This window comes from Podarcis vaucheri, assembly GCF_965113315.1.
Source record: "Podarcis vaucheri genome assembly, chromosome: 8".
NCBI classification, from domain to species: domain Eukaryota; kingdom Metazoa; phylum Chordata; class Lepidosauria; order Squamata; family Lacertidae; genus Podarcis; species Podarcis vaucheri.
The window spans coordinates 56,544,041-56,563,492 of NC_138766.1; the positions used below are offsets into that span (position 1 = coordinate 56,544,041).

Genomic DNA, 19,452 nt, shown 5'->3' on the forward strand with positions numbered 1-19,452 from the left:
CACCTGGGTGCATTGCACAAACTTTGTATTTCCAGAATTGTAGAACTTTTCTTTGTATAAGAGAGAGAGAATATGAGTCTATGATTCTATTCCAGGATATATTTATGAATTTGGCTGAGCAGCTGTTCTGACCATGCAGAGCCTCTAAATGTGAGCAGATGATGATGATGATGATTATACCGCACTATACCCAGGGGTCTCAGGGTGGTTCACAGACCAAAATCAAGATATAAAACCACAAAATACCTAATAAAAATAAAAACAACAACCCAGTAGTCCCCCCAACACCCCCCCCATTTTAAAAGAGCATAGGATGTAAATTGGATCAATCAAAGGCCTGGTTAAAAAGGAATGTTAAAAAGGTGGATAATGAAGGCACCAGGTGAACTCCCCACAGACGGGGAGCCACTGCAGAGAATGCCCATTCTCGTGTTGCCACCCTCCAAACCTCTCAAGGAGGGGGCACATGAATGAGGGCATCAGAAGATGATCTCAAGGTCTGGGTAGGTTCATATGAAAAGAGGCAGTCCTTGTTACTATTTCTCTGTTGTTGCAAAAAGATGAGCAGGGGTGGGCCTAAAAGTGAAGCTCTGCCTTGCATGTTTGGGTATGCTTCACAGGTGAGCAAGGTGTGAATAGGGCCAAGGTAATAGAAACACATGCAGCCATGGCTCACAAGGGGATGCTTGTGTACTGGACTTCACTTCCTATAGAGAAGCCCTACTTGTGCCTCACTAAAGTCATGACTTTGGAATAGACTCAGGCTTTTAGGTCCATCTTAGCATTGGGTCCCACTGCACTTTGCCAGCAGTCATCTGGCGTGAATCCAGTAGGCCAGCAGTCATCTGACGTGAATCCAGTAGGCCAGCAGTCATCTGACGTGAATCCAGTAGGCACGATTGCCCAGAACCTGTATACATGAGCAGGCCTAGGAGCTCGTGTGTTTGACTTCTGTCTGGCAGCCTTGGGAAATTCATGATTCTCTAAGGAAGGTGATGCAATATTGGAGGTGAAACTAAATTAATAGTGTGACTCCTGCTTTATGTAAACCCTGTAACACCATCCATGGGAATTGCTTGTGAGGATGACTAGATGCCAGCTGCGTTGGGGCTTAAAGGTTAAACAGGGATGAAGGAGGAATACACAGGCACACCCTACTATTGAGAGCTTAGAATGCTTGAAGGAAACTTTTAAGCACTTTCCACTAAATGAGTTTAGAAACTCGCCCAGATTTTGTAAACCTTGTTTCACCAGGATTTCAGCGGGATGACAAAATGCTGAGGATGTGCCCAAGAGCTTAAAATGCTATTCGTGTCCAATCCCGGGAAGATATGATGAGCCTCACTCTGATGGCAAGAAAGAATGTTAAAAAGAGAAAGGGAAAGAAACACGATTCCGCTCCATTCTGCACTCCCTATGTGTTTTGGATGAGCTGTATTTCTCTTTGTTCTGGGGATTTGAAGAATTCACATTGTGTACATTGTGGGGGCTGTATTCCAAAATCACAGCACGAAAATGTCTTTTATAAAGTTACTTATTTCTAGTTATTATACACATAATTTCCCCCCATCTATGGAGAAGTCATCAAACTGCTCGATTGGAAGAACAACAACACAAACTCTCTTCGGGTGAGTTATTTTGTTCTTTGTTCTGGAGCTGAGTAACAGGCCATGTCTGATGATTTCTGGTGTTTGGTAAAAGAATTCAATAAACATATCCATTAAGACTAAACTAATGTTTCTTAAAAATTGTATTCCCTTCATTTATTACTATTATTTATTGAATTTATTAGTCATTTGTGGGTTGGTTTGTTTTTAAAGAAAAGGTAACTCAGAGTGACTTATGAGAAAATCACATCTCCAGGAAGGAATGGAGCCACAAACCCACCACAAAAAAGAAGGCTTAGTATATTTGCCAACGCACTTGGGCGCTAGTCCTACTCAGAGTAGACCCATTAAAGTTAGGTTCATTCATTTCAATTGGTCTAGTCATGGTGAGTAACACAGTCTGGAGTGTCATATGTAGAATCCTTACAATGTCATCCTACACATGTCTATTCAAAAGTAAGTCCCACTGGAGTCAATTGGGCTTATTCCCATAGGATTGCAGCTTAACCATATTAAAATTTGTTCCAAACAAAGTACGTAGACTTTTTTGTATCTAAGTTTCCTAAAGAGAATGCTCTGATTTTCCACGACTACTCTCTTCAAACTCTTCTTTGGCATCCTCATAGCAACTGCAAATTGTCTAATGTAAAACGGACTGGGGTCTTTTCAAGAGCATATGAGTATAGGAAAACACACGAGAATGGTACACAGCAGCTTTTTTCCTTTTCCTTTTTATAATTATAGTGACCAGAAACATGTTGCTACAATGCCTGCTTGCCATTATAGTTGTATCTGTATGTAGCCTTTTAAAAATGGAAATTTAGAACTTTCCAGTGGTATGTGATCCTAATTCACAACCCAAAAGCACACAGCTGCCACACATTTGTGCATTTTTCTAATATGTTTTTTCTTGCTTCGAAAGCCTTTATACAAGGATGGCCCATCCTGCTTTGCCTTCTGAGGCGAAGTGGGAAGATGCTGCTCTGTGTGCAAGGTTTCCACCCCCTTGCCAAAGCCCCACTTACTGGGGTTCTGCAGGTTCCCTCTTTTGAGATCTCACTAGAACCAGGAAGCCACCACAGCCCCTTGGATTCCACCACCTGAGGCGGCTGTCTCAGTCTACCTCATGGTTAGGCTGGCCCTATCTTTATAGAATGGGAGTTGCTTAGGGAACTGAATGTTCCTCCAATTGTCTGCAAGCGAAACATTCAAGAATGCCATCAAGAGTGTGGATATCCTACTACTGTCCCGGTAACTACATAGAAATCCATTTTATTGCTGCTAGCATGGGATGGAATGCTGGGCACTGGCTTAAATTTAAGTGTGATTTTGGTTTCATTTTATCCTTGGAGGAAACAACAGGAAGTGCTCATTAAATGATCATCATCTGTTTATTTGTATGCCGTTTTTCCATGATAAGCCATGCTGCAAACGGCTCACAATATCAGAAAAGTTTACATTAAATAGCAACGCTTCCAGATAATTCGCTAACAAATACAAGACATAGCAAAAATGGAAATTCTCATACTAATATTTAAAGGCTACTCACATCTCATATTAACAAATATACACTACAATCAAACAATTCACTAGTAATTCATATGGAGGCCTAACCATAGAAATACAAGAAGAGAATCCAAATAGGAGCAAAAACAATACATTTCCTCCACAACTAAAAGTTGCTTCCAGGAGTAACCCCTAAACAAGACTGATTGCTCTCTAGGCACTGTGAGCAGCAGGAGCAGTCGGAATCCTTCCCTTTCAGGCCAGGTGAAAATGAGCAGAACTGGGATGAGTCTTGCAGAACTCACAGCAAGCTTGTCTCATAATTCCCTCCTATGCATTCTGATTGAGAGCAGAGGTCTTTGGGAGAAAGGACACCTTCAGTTTAGAAAAGGGGGTGGGGAACATGCAGCCCTCCAGGTGTTGCTGGACCACAGCTGTCAACTTTTCCCTTTTCTGGCGAGGAATCCTATTCGGAATAAGGGAATTTCCCTTTAAAAAAGGGAAACGTTGACAGCTATGTGCTGGACTGGAATGACTCTCACCACCACTGGCCTTTGCCATGCTGGCTGTAGCTGTTGATAGTTGAAGCCCAACAATTCCAGAGGGCCACAAGTTCCCTAGCCCTTCATTAGAATCCTAACTGCCCCAGACCTCGTAACTGCCAATGTTATCATCATGATCACGATCATCTTATTTGTATGCTATTTGGCAAAGACGTGGTTGTTCCAGGAAGCCCTGAGTGATGGGTTGCTGATTATATTCAGATAATCAGCAACCCATCCATAATCAGCGACCTTGTTCCAGCAGATGTGGAGGTTTTATTGATTGCTGTTTCAATGTGGATATTATTGTTCTACTGATTCTTTTATGCTGTGTTTAATTCTGTAATGTTAGCTACCTTGAGTTTTCTTCTAAAACAAAGATGCTTTTTTTTAAAAAAAGTTAAAAATATGAGGAGAGGAAAAAATGATTGTTTTCTAACCCTTTAAAGTAGTAGTAGTAGTAGTAGTAGTAGTAGTAGTAGTAGTAATACTAATAATTTATTATACCCCGCCCATCTGGCTGGGTTTCCCCAGCCACTCTGGTGGCTTCCAGCAAAATATTAAAATACAATAATTCATCAAATATTAAAAGCTTCCCTAAAATAACTATGATTTATACACTTTAAATATTTTTCCTAATGTCTTCAAATGAATATAGACTACATGCAACCTTTCCACAACTGCTGCCACATTCACTTAGAGATGCCTCCTTTTGTCTGACACACTCCATGTTAATCCACTATTACAAGATGTTCCCCTTAAAATATTATAAACTGTATTGTCAAACATATGGAAAAAGCTGTGATTTTTGCCCTTTGTGAAAGGAAGAAACGAGATAAGATCTGACAGTTCAAAAGGGCTGGGTAGGGAAAAGAGAGATGCACAAAAAGTTTATGCAGCAGATGCCCTGCAGCTGGAGAAAAGCTTGAAAAGAAACTGGAGGAAAACAACTAAGCCAGAGAAGTCTTCATTGTGTAGGAAAAGAGGGAGCTTGGGATGCTGTAAGGCAGGCAAGAGGAATCCAGATTTTCCTAGGCTGCAACTCCCATCATCCATGGCTTTTGGCTGATGGTAGCTGAGGCTGATGGGAGTTGGAGCCCAACACCTGCAGGGTCACAGGATCCTCATCCCTGTGGAAAGCGAATGGAGTCTATGTAGTGGAATGATCTGAGTGTTGGGCTTAGGCTAGGAAGACCCAGGTTCAAATTCTTTGATCAGTGAGGCTCACCCAGTGATTCTCCACTCATCACAGTCTCTCAGTCAAGTCTACCTGACCCGATTGTGAGGATAAAATTAGGGGTAGCTACACAGTCTTGTCTTTTAAAAATTTAACATTAATCCTTGTGCTTGGGCCAATCTCATAAGGAATCATAGTGTAAATTACACCATTTGCTGTGCACTACAGAGACCCTGAACTACTACTTTCCGAAACAAATTCTAATATGTTTTACTGCTATTTGATTGCCATGCGGGTGCATGAAACAAAATTAGGATGGCAACAATGACAGTCCTTTAGTGAGTGACCAGGTTAGCTTGACCTTCATCCTTACAGAATTTAGTCCATTGTTTGAAGCAACATAATCCTGTGAGATAGACTCACAGATATTCATATATGAGGTGAACATGTATGGAGAAAGTAGTTAGAAAACCAAAGAGAAGCAAATCTTGAAATGCCAATGCAAAGTGTAGAGATCAGTACAAGGTCAGATCCATTTTGGGATTGTTCTTGAGAGATATTGAGCTTCCTATGAGTTCCTATAATTCTGACAAAAGGCTAATTCAGTTCCAAGAAGGTGAAACAATGTTCCGTTTTAACCAGGCCTCGAGCTGATTAACATCCTATACCTTTTTAAATTTGTGTGAGAGCAGGTGGGAGAGATGAGGTATTGGTTAGTTTTGTTCTTGGTCTTGTTTTTATTATGTGCTTTGTGTTTTTATCTTTTATTTTTATGCTGTGAACTGCCCTGAGATCTATGGATGAAGGGCAGTATACAAATTTAATAAATCGTAATAGTAATCAGCTGCAACCAGAGCTCAACATCCAGCAGAGCCATTTCTGTACATATACAATATGGGAAGATCCCAAACTAATGCAGTTTGGTGTCGTTTTTATTAATTTAAACCCTATTGATTTATACAGTTTGGAATTCTGTTAAAAGTTGTTAAATTTGAGAAATAGCAAGTCCTCAGAAATTCTGAGACTATAATTTCTTTCTTAAAATGGGGATGTGTACTGTTAATTCAGTTTGCAAACAAGGTGTACAAATTATTATATACTGACCATCCTCTAGAGCTTTAATATGTATGTGTGGCATAGATGGTTGTAGTGCAGGCATAGGCAACCTTCAGCCCTCCAGATGTTTTGGCCTACAACTCCCATGATCCCTAGCTAACAGGACCAGTGGTCAGGGATGATGGGAATTGTAGTCCAAAACATCTGGAGGGCCAAAGGTTGCCTATGCCTGTTGTAGTGACTATTCACTTAAAGTTTCTTAAAATAAATTTGAAAAATTAAAATGAAAGAGAAAGAAGAGGGAAATAAATTCAATTTCACATGTGCAGAAAGAAATGAATTGTAGTGATTGCTGGGTAAAAAATACTTCAGGATATAGTATGCAGTTAGGATGAACAATTTATTGTATATACAACTAAGCAATTGCACTGTTTTAAAGAAATGGATGTGGTAATTAAAATAGTTTTAGCATGAAAAGTACAACAGACAAATTAGAAGTCGTTACAGAAGTTATTTGTTGACTTAAAAGAGCACAGAACTTGAAATAACAGACAGCAGGTTGCATTATAAACTAGGACAGTAAAAAACTGTACAGTACAAGCAACACATGACAATAAATTATGATCAATGAGGCAGTCTTTGATTTGGGACAAAAAGGACAAATGGAAGGAAATTAAAATCTCATAAATCCACCATATCTTTTTTCCATCTCTGGAACCTCTTTGGAATAACTTTCTCCATCTTCATCTGAAGGAAGGAGAGAATCGGCAAAACGCTTAAGAAATCCACCATATCGTTTCTGGTAGTCCAGCCACCACTCTGGTCTCCCCACTCTTCTCATGAAGCCACCATATCTCTTTTGCAGCTCTTTGGCATCATCTTCTGATTCAGGACTGCGCTTGATGCTCCTCATGAAGCCACCGTACCTCTTGATGATTTCACCATCATTCAGATCCCGATAATGCCCAGTTTCAGCATTTTCCCCTGTTCCAAGAAGCTCCTTCAGCAGATCAGAAGAATTAGCCAAGGCATCATCTTCAGCATCCTTCTTCATAAAGCCTCCATACCTTTTAGCAAGGATTTCTCCTCCATTAGGTTCCTCCTCTGGTTCTATATGGTAGAGCTCATCCATCTTCTTCATGAAGCCACCATATCTTTTCATGAAGCCACCATATTTTTTGGCTAGCAAATGACTCTCATCCTGTTCTTTTGGGTTGTCCCCTAGGGCACCAATGCCTTCCTGGGAAAGATCCAGTTTACTCAGTTGCAGAAGGTCTTTGCAGGTTTCCCAGGCCTTGGCAGAGGGCAACTTTCCTTCACATTCTAGTGTACATGCCTGAAAAATAGTTTGATGTACAAAGTAAGAACATATTTGTGACTTCTTTTTGCCTTGTTAAAAGCAGCAAATCCATATGTTAGAATATAAAACCAAGTTCTTTATAATTGGGCGACGGGGGGCAATGTCACAACTATCTATTTTTATCTTTCTCTGAAATACTTAGCTCACTGGGAACCATTAACCTGGGTTGGCTTAGCATTGCTTTGAGATTTGTGGTGGGATTTACATTGACAAGAAGAGATGCATCATCACATTTCCCCCAAAATGCATTTCTTTATTAAAGATGAAATGTATTACACGGCACAGAGCCAGAGATTGCATGGCAATATGTAATGTTGTTACAAGAAGGGAAGCCCGGCAAACCTAATGAGAGCAGATAAGCAAATGTGAGTGGACTACATGCAGTCTAAGTCCTTAACCCTTTTCTTACAATTGTTGATGGAACTACAGCTGTCTGTGGGCTGCACACACTGAGACTGGCTATCTGCATCTTAATGTGTGGGAGGGCGTTCCACAGGGCAGATGCCACTACCGAGAAGGCCCTCTTTCTGGTTCCCTGTAACCTCACTTCTTGCAATGAGGGAACCGCCAGAAGGCCCCCAGCGCTGGATCTCAGTGTCTGGGCTGAATGATGGAGGTGGAGATACTCCTTCAGGTATACAGGACTAAGGCCGTTTAGGGCTTTAAAGGTCAGCACCAACACTTTGAATTGTGCTCGGAAACATACTGGGAGCCAATGCAGATCTCTCAGGACCGGTGTTATATGGTCCCGGCGGCCACTCCCAGTCACCAGTCTAGCTGCCGCATTCAGGATTAATTGCAGTTTCCGGGTCACCTTCAAAGGTAGCCCCACGTAGAGCGCATTGCAGTAGTCCAAGCAGGAGATAACTAGAGCATGCACCACTCTGGTAAGACAGTCTGCGGGCAGTTACAGTCTCAACCAACATCTGCCAACAACAAAGCAGGTAACACATGACCTTGGGGGTGGGGGCTGCTGAGCATGTGGCCGGCTCAAGGCACTGATGTGAAGGGATTGGCTTTTGAAGCAGCACTTCCACACAGCGGCTCTACACCACTTCATTTGATGAAATTTAAGTTGCTGTAAATGCACGCATCATTGTGCTGGCATGCATGGCCCTCCCTGGGCAATTCTGGCTGTCTACTCACATAGGATGGGGATCACAGGGTTGCTGTACCAGCTAGTTAATACATCTGTATTGGAAGCAAGCATCTTTTCAACAGAACCATAGATTATTCATTCAAGGGAAGGATTATTTTTTGTTTTATTTTGCATATTTAGACCACACCGTTTAGTATAACTTCCTCACAGAAGGCCTTCCAAAATTTAAAACAGGGATACATCATAGAAAGAAATAAAATCATTGTAGCACAAAAATAAATAGCCCAATACACCAAAAAGTCTTCTTAAAAATCATGCCAGCACATCCATATTAAAGTTAAACAACAACAAAAATGTCTAATACTGATAACAAATTTCAGAATCCCCATTTATTATATCTAACATGATGGTTGGAACACCTAGCTCATTTCTTGAGAAGTGACAGCAGTGGTTTGCAAAATGTTGTTTGAAATGTTAGTCAATATATGCTTGTGGTGTAAATTATCCAATGTATTGTCTATAGTATGACAATTCGAATAGTTTGTGCTGGTAATGAATATCTCAGAGGGTTCTGATTAAAATTGTTGGTTGGATTGAAAATGGAATTTTCAACAGTAAGAGCTGTTCGACAGTGGAATTTGCTGCCAAGGAGTGTGGTGGAGTCTCCTTCTTTGGAGGTCTTTAAGCAGAGGCTTGACAACCATATGTCAGGAGTGCTCTGATGGTGTTTCCTGCTTGGCAGGGGGTTGGACTCGATGGCCCTTGTGGTCTCTTCCAACTCTATGATTCTATGATTCTATGAATCCAGAGGAAAGGAGGACCCCAGACTGAGGTTTTACACCCTTCCAAAAAAAATTATAGCAGGCACTGTGTAAGGGCTGCCTGTGGCTCAGTTCTGATACAGGGGTAGTTAATATTCAGCCGCCGCCCACCCCCCATCTGCAAAATAGAAGCTGTTCATGCTTGAATAGGAATATCTGGAATAAAGTAGGTGTCCTAACAGTGACTGTAAACATCTCTTTCAGTGGGTGGGAGGATGGGGTGGGTAGGTTAGTGGTTTGTTTTGATTTTGATTATGTATTTTGTGTTTTTTAACTGGATTTTTATGTGATGAACTGTCTTGAGATCTATGGATGAAGGATGGTATGCAAATGTTAATCATTATCAACACGATCTTCATCTACGATTGTTCCCAATAGAGCTGTCATTTGCGTGTATAAATGAACAATCTGGAAAACAGATAGCCACTACAAAATCTATTCCTTTTCAAAGAGTTACAGTGGTACCTTGGGTTAAGTACTTAATTCGTTCTGGAGGTCCGTTCTTAACCTGAAACTGTTCTTAACCTGAAGCACCACTTTAGCTAATGGGCCCTCCTGCTGCTGCCGCACCACTGGAGCACGGTTTCTGTTCTCATCCTGAAGCAAAGTTCTTAACCTGAAGCACTATTTCTGGGTTAGCGGAGTCTGTAACCTGAAGCGTATGTTACCTGAAGCGTATGTAACCCGAGGTACCACTGTGCAACATATTTATATGTAGTAATTCTAGGTACCTTTTTACCTTATGCTGTCTAACTTCCTTGGGTCCCCCCCTCTTTTTCTTTCTTTCAGGCAAGACAGAACAGTTATACAATGGTTATAAACAACATAGGTTCAAATACACACTAAAATAAATAGCCACTTAACTTCCTCCCAAATTCAAGCACATCCCATTAATTTCAACGTGAAAATTAAACACAAGGAATATATCATTCCGTATTAACGTTTCTATTTCCTTAGTCTAGTCTTAATGAAGGTGATTTATAGTGGATTATATAATAAGGGTGATGGTATCAAACACTATAGCAGAAAGAAATGTTAAAACCAATTCTATTCATGTACAAAGTACTTCATCTAATGCCAGCTCAAACATTTTGTCAAAATATGTCATCTGTTAACAGCTTAAAATGGAAACAAATTTAGAACATGGCGTATTTAATTTGCAGTACAGCCCACCAGTTTATAGATAATGTGCTCTGAAACATTGTTAAGAGTTGCCTGTGAGTACTAAAACAAGTGATCTGATGTGACCATACCTTTTTTACATGGATCTTTAATATTCTAGTATGCATATTTACTCTGTCAGAAGTCAATCGCACTGTATGCAATGGGACTTATTCCCGGGGTACAGGATTTCAACTTTATATAGTCAAAATAACAAGAGTCCTGAACTTAAATAACGCTTTTAGTTGCAAGTTCCTATGTTTCTGGACCCTTGTTACAATCCTGCAATATATGCAGTTATGAAGAAAATAATAAAGCACAACAATAAAAGCCTAACAAAATTACAGGAACCCTCTTGAACCTCTTGAATTGCATGTCTGACTGAAAATTTGAACTACCTCCATTCCCTTTGATGTACATGGAGATGAAGCAACATGGTACTTCATATTTTTTCCCCATGGGGTTGTTAAAGGTCAGTTCCCTGGTGATGCCTAATTTCCACATTCAAAAACAGTTCTGCATCTCCACTGTCTCTAGCACCCTCAGCAAAAAGATGGTGAAGGAAATTTTGGACAGGTGTGGAATATGGGTATTATAAACAAATGTCTGCTATTCTTTTGCCCCAGGCTTGCAAATGCCAGCAAGACCGAGTGCAGAGGCAGAAGCATGTTTCCCTCTATGATTCTCCCACAGATTCCCATCTAGCAGATTTGGCTAGAAATTAAGAGTTTACTTAGGGGAGTTGAAGGACTTTTGTGCACCCCATGGGACTTCTAAAAATATTACTTTTGAAGACCAGAACCTGTGAAACATGCCACATCAAAAGCTCCCTTTGAAGCTCATCTCATTTTGGGCTGTCGCAAGGCTTGGAAACCAGGTTCAAATTTTCAATCAGTCATGCAATTCACTCAATGACCCTGTACTACCTAACCTAACCTAACCCAACCCAACCCAGCTCAACCCAACCCCCAGGGCTGTTGTGGGGTAAAAATGAGATGGGATGAAAAAGTTATGCATGCCACCTTAGGCTCCTTGGAGAAAAGGTGGGGTGTACATTTAATACCTAATTAAATAATACATTTCCAAACTGGCTTGCCATTTGGCATGGATTGCAGTTTGAGCCACCGAAGTTCAAATGCCTCATGAGCAAATGGAACTAGTTGTGCATTATTATGGATCTGAGCATTAGAGTTGGAAGAGCCAAATGCCAATATGAGTTCACATGAACCCATGCAGACTGATTACGCCAAACAATCTGTACCACTGAGGATCTCAAGCAGACAACACATAAACCTTCGGATATTCAGGCAAGCAATATTTGATAGAGAAGGCATACATCCTCCAGCAAAATCAAAGGCAAAGTTGAAATGGGCTCAAAAAGGAAACCATCCATTTTTGAACTGTGCCTGCTGTATTTTCCTGAATCATGTTTATATGCACCTTGGCCAATTAGTTCATTGATGGTGCCTAAAGACTTACAGCAGATCAAAATAACCAGCTCCAGGAAGAGGCTACAAAACCCAAGAATAGTATTAATTATGCTACCACCATAACTCTGGGATAAGTATTGTACAGGGAGACAATAATGAACAATGGAATTGAAGTCTTCAGAGTTCATGCTGGTCTTAAAAACAATAGGTTCCATATATAATTTTAGGGATGCAAACGCCCAATTTACATACTTTACGTAAGCAAAAATAATCCTATTCCTTCTGCCTCATTTCCTATGCTCATCAGTTCCATGATTACATAACCAAGCTAGATCTAGTATTTGAACAGTGAGAAATGTGGGAGTTCTCCAAGGTGCTGAACTAGCTGGTAGTGAAGTACAGTACAGAAGTGTAGCATAAGCCAATATGACAGGTTTTCTGATTATTTATTATTAATTTATCAAAGAAGCATAGATAATTTAACTCTAAATATTAAGTATTCAATATGATCTTCAGTTACACTAAGATCAGGTTTCAGGCAATCTTCTGCTAGTGGGTGAAGAAGCGCATATTTAAGTTCCTTGGAGGAAAGGTATATGTCTCTGAGGGCATATAGAATTACATGCTGGTATTGTGCATTGTTAATCCAGAATAACTCATTCTCTCTGATGCTGTACTCAGGTTCATTTATACATATTGGAAGCAACACATTATACACAAACATATGTAAAAAACAACATTGCAATATTATTTAACAGCCCTTCAAGAATGGCTAAAGTGCATTTGGGGGTGGCTAATCTGTGTTAGAGACACACAATTTTGAGTTTTGTAATCTGATTGCACTAGCAGAGCTTTTCATGGTAATTCATCATTTCTATTTTATATTGGTTTTTCAAAATTCATATTCTGTTTTTTTGTGTTGCTTTAAAGTATTTTAAAGTTGTTGTTATTTATTACATATTGTACATTATTGTAACCACCTTGCGACAGATAGAGATGGAATGTGAGTAATAATAGGCTTCTTAAATGGCTAATAAATTAATTGGGTTCTTCAGAAACAAGCCTAAATTCTGCTTACCAGGGGGTTGATGTCTGCATGATATGCCAATCGGTGGGTGCAAGATGCACAGTCTTTGCTGCATTCTGCCTGAACTGTAAGGATGAGGCATGTGCTAAGAGCGAAGAGCAAGAAATAACATCTCAGAAGAAATGTCATGGTCTGCAAAAAGAAAAAAATAATAATTGAACTTAATCACTTGCTTCCTTGTTCAAGGCACATACATTGCGTTCCAAATTGATATGCACAAGGAAGTTTGGTGAAAGAGCACTAACCATCATACACCAATGACACCCTCTACAACCATGGATTTGAACAAATTTGCTCAAAATCAAGCAGATGCTTCCAAGAAAGAACACTGGAGACCAAAGCATTAAAATCTATCCAAGCTCTTTTAAATCTAATGTGTTAATGTTGCACATCAGAAAGTTAGAGTGCCTATCTCTCATTACTTAGTCCAGAGACCACATTCCTGATTTATAATTGTGCTGCTTCATTTGAACATGTAGGGTCCTGAAAGTTACCAATGAACAAAGAAGCATTTAAAAGAACTATGAGTTGAATCCCTTCATTTCTGCCTTCCTCCAAAAATTAACCTGGAATAATTACCACTCATTGGTTCTGTATACATGGTTCCTCATGCTGTTTAGAATGACATTTGACATACTTTGTTTGGGAGGGCAAATGCTGATCCTCTCTGCTACTCTTTAATCACACTGATGGCTATATCACAAGAGCACAAGTGGGTTTATTAAATAGGTATCTAAACTGAGACACCTTGTCTAGGAGTTTGGAAGAACAGATATTGACTAGCATTGGTCTTGGCCACCAGGTCAAGAGAAGGCAAGAAGACGGTGGTGTTAGTCCCATAAGGAAAGGGAGCACATCACTGGTGACAGGACAGAGTTTGATCCACGTTCATGGCAAAGCTTGCAGCACCAGCAAAAACATGCAACCCATTCCCATGGATTTACATAGGAAGCTGCCTCATACTGTTCCATACAGCTCAGTGTTGCCAACCTGGCTGGCAGAAGCTAGCCAGGATTTCAGGCAGGAGCCCTTTCCAGCCCTACCTGGAGACACCGGGGGTGGAAACCCGAGACCTTCGAACCTCTGCACTAAGTAGAAACGAGAGTGACCATTGGGCTGCTGGAAAGAGGCTGAGGAAGAATCCCCTCCCGTCCCTCGACGCCCATCTCCCTCCGTCCCCTTACCTCTTCTCGAGCCGTTCTTCTGAAGTGAGCAGCTGCTCCGTTGAAGTTTAGAGTATCTCGCTCGGTGGTTTTTCCTTCTTCCTTTAAAAGAAGAGCGCAGGTGCGGCTGTCGAGGAGCTGCGGGGAGAAAGAGAGAAAACAAAACAAGCGAGTCAAGGCATGGACGAGAGTTTAACGCCGCGCTGCGGACAGCTCCCTCGAGGCTGGCCGGCTCCAGCAGATCTTACATGGTCGAGAAGCGAACTTCGAGGACGAGCCGCTCCTTGCCTGCCTCCTTCCCCTTTCCCGAGGCTGGTCTGTTCCGTGGGCTCGGGAGCTCTCCAGCAAAGTCAGCACCCGGGGAAGTGGAGCGAGCGACTTTATAATTAGTCAAAAAAGAGAAACGCCGAGCCTTCCCCAATCGCTTCCAGCCTCCATGTGACGCAGCACCGACGACATCCAGTAGGAGCTCCTGGCACTCTGGGGAGGGGGAGGAAGGGGGCTCTCGCACGCTGCCCAAGGCCAACAGACGACGCACGACTCTCTTGTTCCCCGGCGTGGGTGGACAGATGCACTACTCACCGGCCGTCCCCCCATCTCCCCACCCCACTCAGGGATCCATTTCACCCCGAGGTAGCTTTCTCCCCGTAAAAAAATGGATGGCGCTGGGAAGGGACACGACACGAGTACTTCCAGTCTGCCACTTGGGACGGGTGCACCCTTCCCCCGTGTTGAGGTCATATTTTTCTCCCCTCTAGCTGTGAGGAGTGGATGTTGGCAGGATAGATCTCTTCCCGCTTTCGAAGGCTCTGACCCTGAGTCGTCCAGCGTCGAGGGAGGATGTTGGACGTGAATCAGTTCCTCAGATCATAGTGAAGGGATGCCATTGGGAACGTCACTCTGGTGCTCAACAGTTTGCCAAGCCATATTTATATGTTCATTAAAGTTACATAGCTGCCCGTCAATTAGTTCATCAGTTATGTCCTAGTTATACAGCTGCTCATCGATAGCTATGAATAAATATTCCCTAAGCAAGCAAAATATTTGCTTGCTTAGAAGCAAAACCAAGCTTACAGAGGAAGCAATATTAAAAATACAACACGCAGGGACTGAAACCAACAAGGAACAGTAAAAGACAGGAGCACGATCCACCAAAAAACCACCCACAGAGACAACATAAAACAATTGACATAAAAGCATAAAACAATATACAGCCTGAATTTAAAACACAATTTTAAATCCTGGGTGATACAGAAGGATTTGGGGTGCAAGGTGAGTCTGTATGGGGAGACCACTACATAGCTGAGGTGCCACTCTGAAAAAGACCCCGCTAAAAAGTTTGTATCCAATATATATTTCCACCACCTGTCCTCAAAGTTCTGTGAGTGACTCCACCCTGCATCTTGCCACCTGTGCTGTGGGAGAAGAGGGCTGGGTGGCCTCAGGCTTTCAGCATTGTTTCCCAGCTGCTGCCACCTATGTGGCATGCCCTCCCCATACATATCCACCCCTCTTTCCCTCGGAAAGTGATTTGGGCTTTGCCTCCCAAATTCAGAGCTTTTGAAAATACCTGCCACTCACAATGTACTTGAGGACCAGAACAACCCCTGTGTAGATCCGAGATAGTCCAAACTACAGCAGAGGCACTTGTCCAAAAGGCTGTCTGTCGCAGGCAAATACTTGAGAACTATCCCACCCTGCTTCTGATTTAACACTCTGGTGTCAAAACAGCCATGGTGGGGACCATCCCAATTTCACAGCTGCTTCTTGAATGGTGCATGGACACTAAAACCATCTAGTATGACACAGCTTTGCATCCCCTTCAGTCCTAGCATAAATGCTTATGCCAGGCACCCATTTTATGCCAGAGCTGTGTGTATAATTATTACATTCTCAGGGTGAGGGTGTATGGGTGAGGAGGATGTTCAGTTCCCTATGTGAGCCCCATCCATACATTTACTGCACCTCCAAGAAACACAGGAACTGTAGTTTGTTAAGGGTGCTGGGAATTGTAGCTCTGTGAGGGGCAAACTAGAGTACCCAAGATTCTATGGGAGGGGTGTGCATGCTTTAAATGTGCTTTAAAAGGTATGGTTTGTACGCAGCCTTAGGAAAAGACACAAAAGTTTTCTGCTACAGAGAGACAAAATTGTTTGATGGGTGGGGGGTGGGGAGGGGTTTCCAAACAAGGGAACATCAGGAGGACAGTTGACTGGCTTTGAACAATTTGGTGAGTTAATTAACAGCGACGTGTGTGTGTGTGTGTGTGTGTGTGTGTGTGTGTAGGGCATAGAATATATCAGATTTTCATGTGGCCCAGCATCTTCCAAAATTCTCTCTGTCTGGGTTAACAAATTTTATGTGGATTTTTGTATGCTACAAGGTGAGAGAATAGGACCAAGGTCCAAGAATAGGACTCAAACAAGGTGAAAACATTTGCAGGTAAGGAGTAACTGATTTTAATAAACTTCTAACACACCTGGCTTTTCACTGTTAGAAGACAGGTTTTCTTGTTATTTAAACAGACTCCTAGGAATCTGAACAACTCCCAGAGCACTTGCAGAGGCCCTTAAAAAAGACAACCTGAAAAGCAAGCAAGCAAGCAAGCAAGCCAACCAACCAACCAACCAACCAACCAACCAACCACCATCATAAATATAAAGTGTTTGAGAGCTATGAGATGTGAGCTGATCCATGGACTGAAAGACGTTTCACACATTACAGAGTAACAAAACAAAGCAAAGGTGTTATTCTCTGTATGAGACAGATTTGCACATTACTTTTTTAGGAGTACACCTAAAAAGGTATGTTGTTAAAAGATCCTGAAACAATTTTCAGATCAGTTATTAGTGGGAAGCAAATAAACTCAGTGCTCAGGCCGAAGCAGGATAATCCCATGAAAAGATTCTTTTCAATGCTTGTAGCAATGCAAGCAGAAGAGGTGCTTAGGGAAGACAGCATGCCCTCTCTCTTGTGTTTTAGACCACAGGTGCTTATTATTCACCATGGGTTGTCTAATATCCCAGCCAGCTCAGAGTTTCTATAACCTGAGTGTTATAAACAATTAAATGGATCTTCGCACATGGCATAGTTGCTGAAAGTACAAATCCATTTGCTTAAAATAAAGCCTGTGAACATCACTATAGTTCTTATGAAGTCTTTTAAAAGATAAGGAAATGGTCTTTAGAAAAGAGAGGCAATGAGATATAATTGTTGGAGTGTCAGTCTTGGTCCTAAAAGTCTCAGGTTCACATCCTCAATGCAGCCATGGAGCTCACCTGGTGATCTTGAGAAAGTCACTTTCTCTCATCTTACCTATCTCACAGGGTTCTTGTGAGGATGAAATGAGGGAGTGCAGAAGAGAACCAGCCATGTATGCTGCCTTGAGTCCCCTGGAGGAAAGGCAGGAAATAAGTGTAATGAACAATCAAACAAATGAATAACTAAACAGAAACACACCAATTTCTTGCAATTAACTTTGGAATGTATTTGACAGCATCATTTTGGTCTTTGTCCCCTCTCCTGCACTGAAATGCCTTGTCCTAGACTTCTGAAATGACTTAATGTCAACAAATCTGTTAAAAGTGGCAGGACAGATATGTTAGGTCAGCTGAAAATGGGCTCCAATATTGTTATAATGCCACTGTAATGACTTTTATTGTGAATGGTCATTATCTCATATATTTCTGAGCTTTGCATAGACAAACCAGAGACTTGAAGTATCGTGGCCTTTTGGCCTCACTGTTTTCATCCCACCCACCATCCATATTCATGTATCAGCCAACCCAAGACCACATTTCACACCTCTGATGAAGTGGGCTTCAGTTGCAAGAAAGCTTATGCCACAATAAATCTCTTAATTTTTGAAGTCCTCTGTATACATTATGTTCAGGCTGTGTCTGAAAAGGTGCCACCCCCCACCCAAAGGACCATAGTCACTGCCTCTGATGGCTTTGATGTGTCTTTATTAGAATCCAAGCAAATACTATGAGGAACAGATGGCTGCTGAGCCTGCTCCACAGCCGAGGAGGGGGAAAAGTGAATGTCAAGGATACAGGCAGCAGTACTGAAACAAACAAACACACGCGCAGCCAAAAGAAAATGGTTACTGGAGCATTGTGGCTAGACATTTTAGCAGAAAAAGAGAGCAATGCCATGCACTAGGAAGGAGGGTGACCAGATGCAAAAGAGAACAGGGCCCCTGCAGCTTCGATAGTTGGGTGGAAGAGGGAAGATCAGCAGTGATCTTCTAGTCACTTGCTAGTGACACTTGCTTTAAATTCCATCTGAACAACCTGCAAGGGGAGGGGGGGGTGGAAGTAAAAAGAACAAAACCAAATCATTAATGGTGTCAAGTTATAGGAAACATTGACATCAACTATGAAAGTCTAGCTGCATTATGATATTATACACAGGCGCATAAGAAGATCCCTGCTAGATCAGGCCAAAAGGCCTGTCGACTCCAGGATCCTGTTCTCACGGTTGCTAATTTATTTATATGCCACATAATTGCCCAGGTGGCTTCTAAGTGGATCCCAAATGGCTAAGAGAAGTGGGACCTGGACACAACAGTCCCCTCCCCATTTGTGGATCCCAGTACTTTTGACTGTGGAGCTACAACACAGCTACCATGGCTAGCCTTATACTCCATGAATTTATCCAGTCCTCTTTAAAGGGTTATACCTTTCTCAGGGACAAAGGAATGTTGTTTGTGATACTCAAAACACAAAGCTTTTGGGCTATCATGCCCTACTGAGTTAGCTCAAGTTATATTCTGTTGCTCCTAAGAAAAGTATATACATATGCTGAAGCACACTGAGCATTTCTTAAAGTTTCCTGTTATGATGCTTTCTCTTTCCCACCTTTCCTCCCTGTCAGAACAGAGATGAAAAGAAAAGTCTCACTTCATTTTGTCCTCACTTGAGTGTACTGTATACCTTGCATCCGATCTGCATTATTCTCAGCCAGACTCGCTCACTAGAGGGCACTCACTTCCTTGCAGGAGCTTTTGAGAACCCTGTTCTTAAGAGCAAAGAGCTTTGTTTATTAAGCGCTGGCACTGGTTCAGAACGATGCAGTAAGGAACAAGTTTGGGTCATTGTTAATAATATCTGTAGGTGCAAGGGCATGTATACTTCAAGGAGCAAGGCCATAAGTCAATAGTACAGCACATGATTTAGAGGTCCCAGGTTTTACCATCATAATGGCATTAAATGATCCCAGATAGCAGGACCTGTCTAAAACATAGGAGAATCACAACACTGAAGATATTGAGGCAGGTAGACCAATGGTCTTCTGGTACTGAAGATAGATGGACCAAGGATGTGACTCTCTCTATACAAGGCAGATTCAAGTGTTCATAGAAACACATGTACAGTATGTATTTCTGTACAGAAAATTGTTTTATACCAAGTCAAGCTATTGGTTCATCTAGCCCAATAGA

The 19,452-nt window shown here is 41.7% G+C and overlaps 1 protein-coding gene across 1 annotated transcript; it reads right to left on the minus strand.

Moving 5' to 3' along the window:
* Positions 1-2,979: 2,979 nt before the first annotated feature.
* Positions 2,980-14,414, minus strand: PENK (proenkephalin). The gene is made up of 4 exons (XM_082234017.1): positions 14,258-14,414; positions 14,031-14,147; positions 12,838-12,978; positions 2,980-7,224 (listed from the first exon to the last, which is right to left on the minus strand). Exons 3-4 carry the CDS (start codon positions 12,973-12,975, stop codon positions 6,562-6,564), a joined length of 801 nt encoding a protein of 266 aa, XP_082090143.1. The 5' UTR covers positions 12,976-12,978; positions 14,031-14,147; positions 14,258-14,414; the 3' UTR covers positions 2,980-6,561.
* Positions 14,415-19,452: the final 5,038 nt, after the last annotated feature.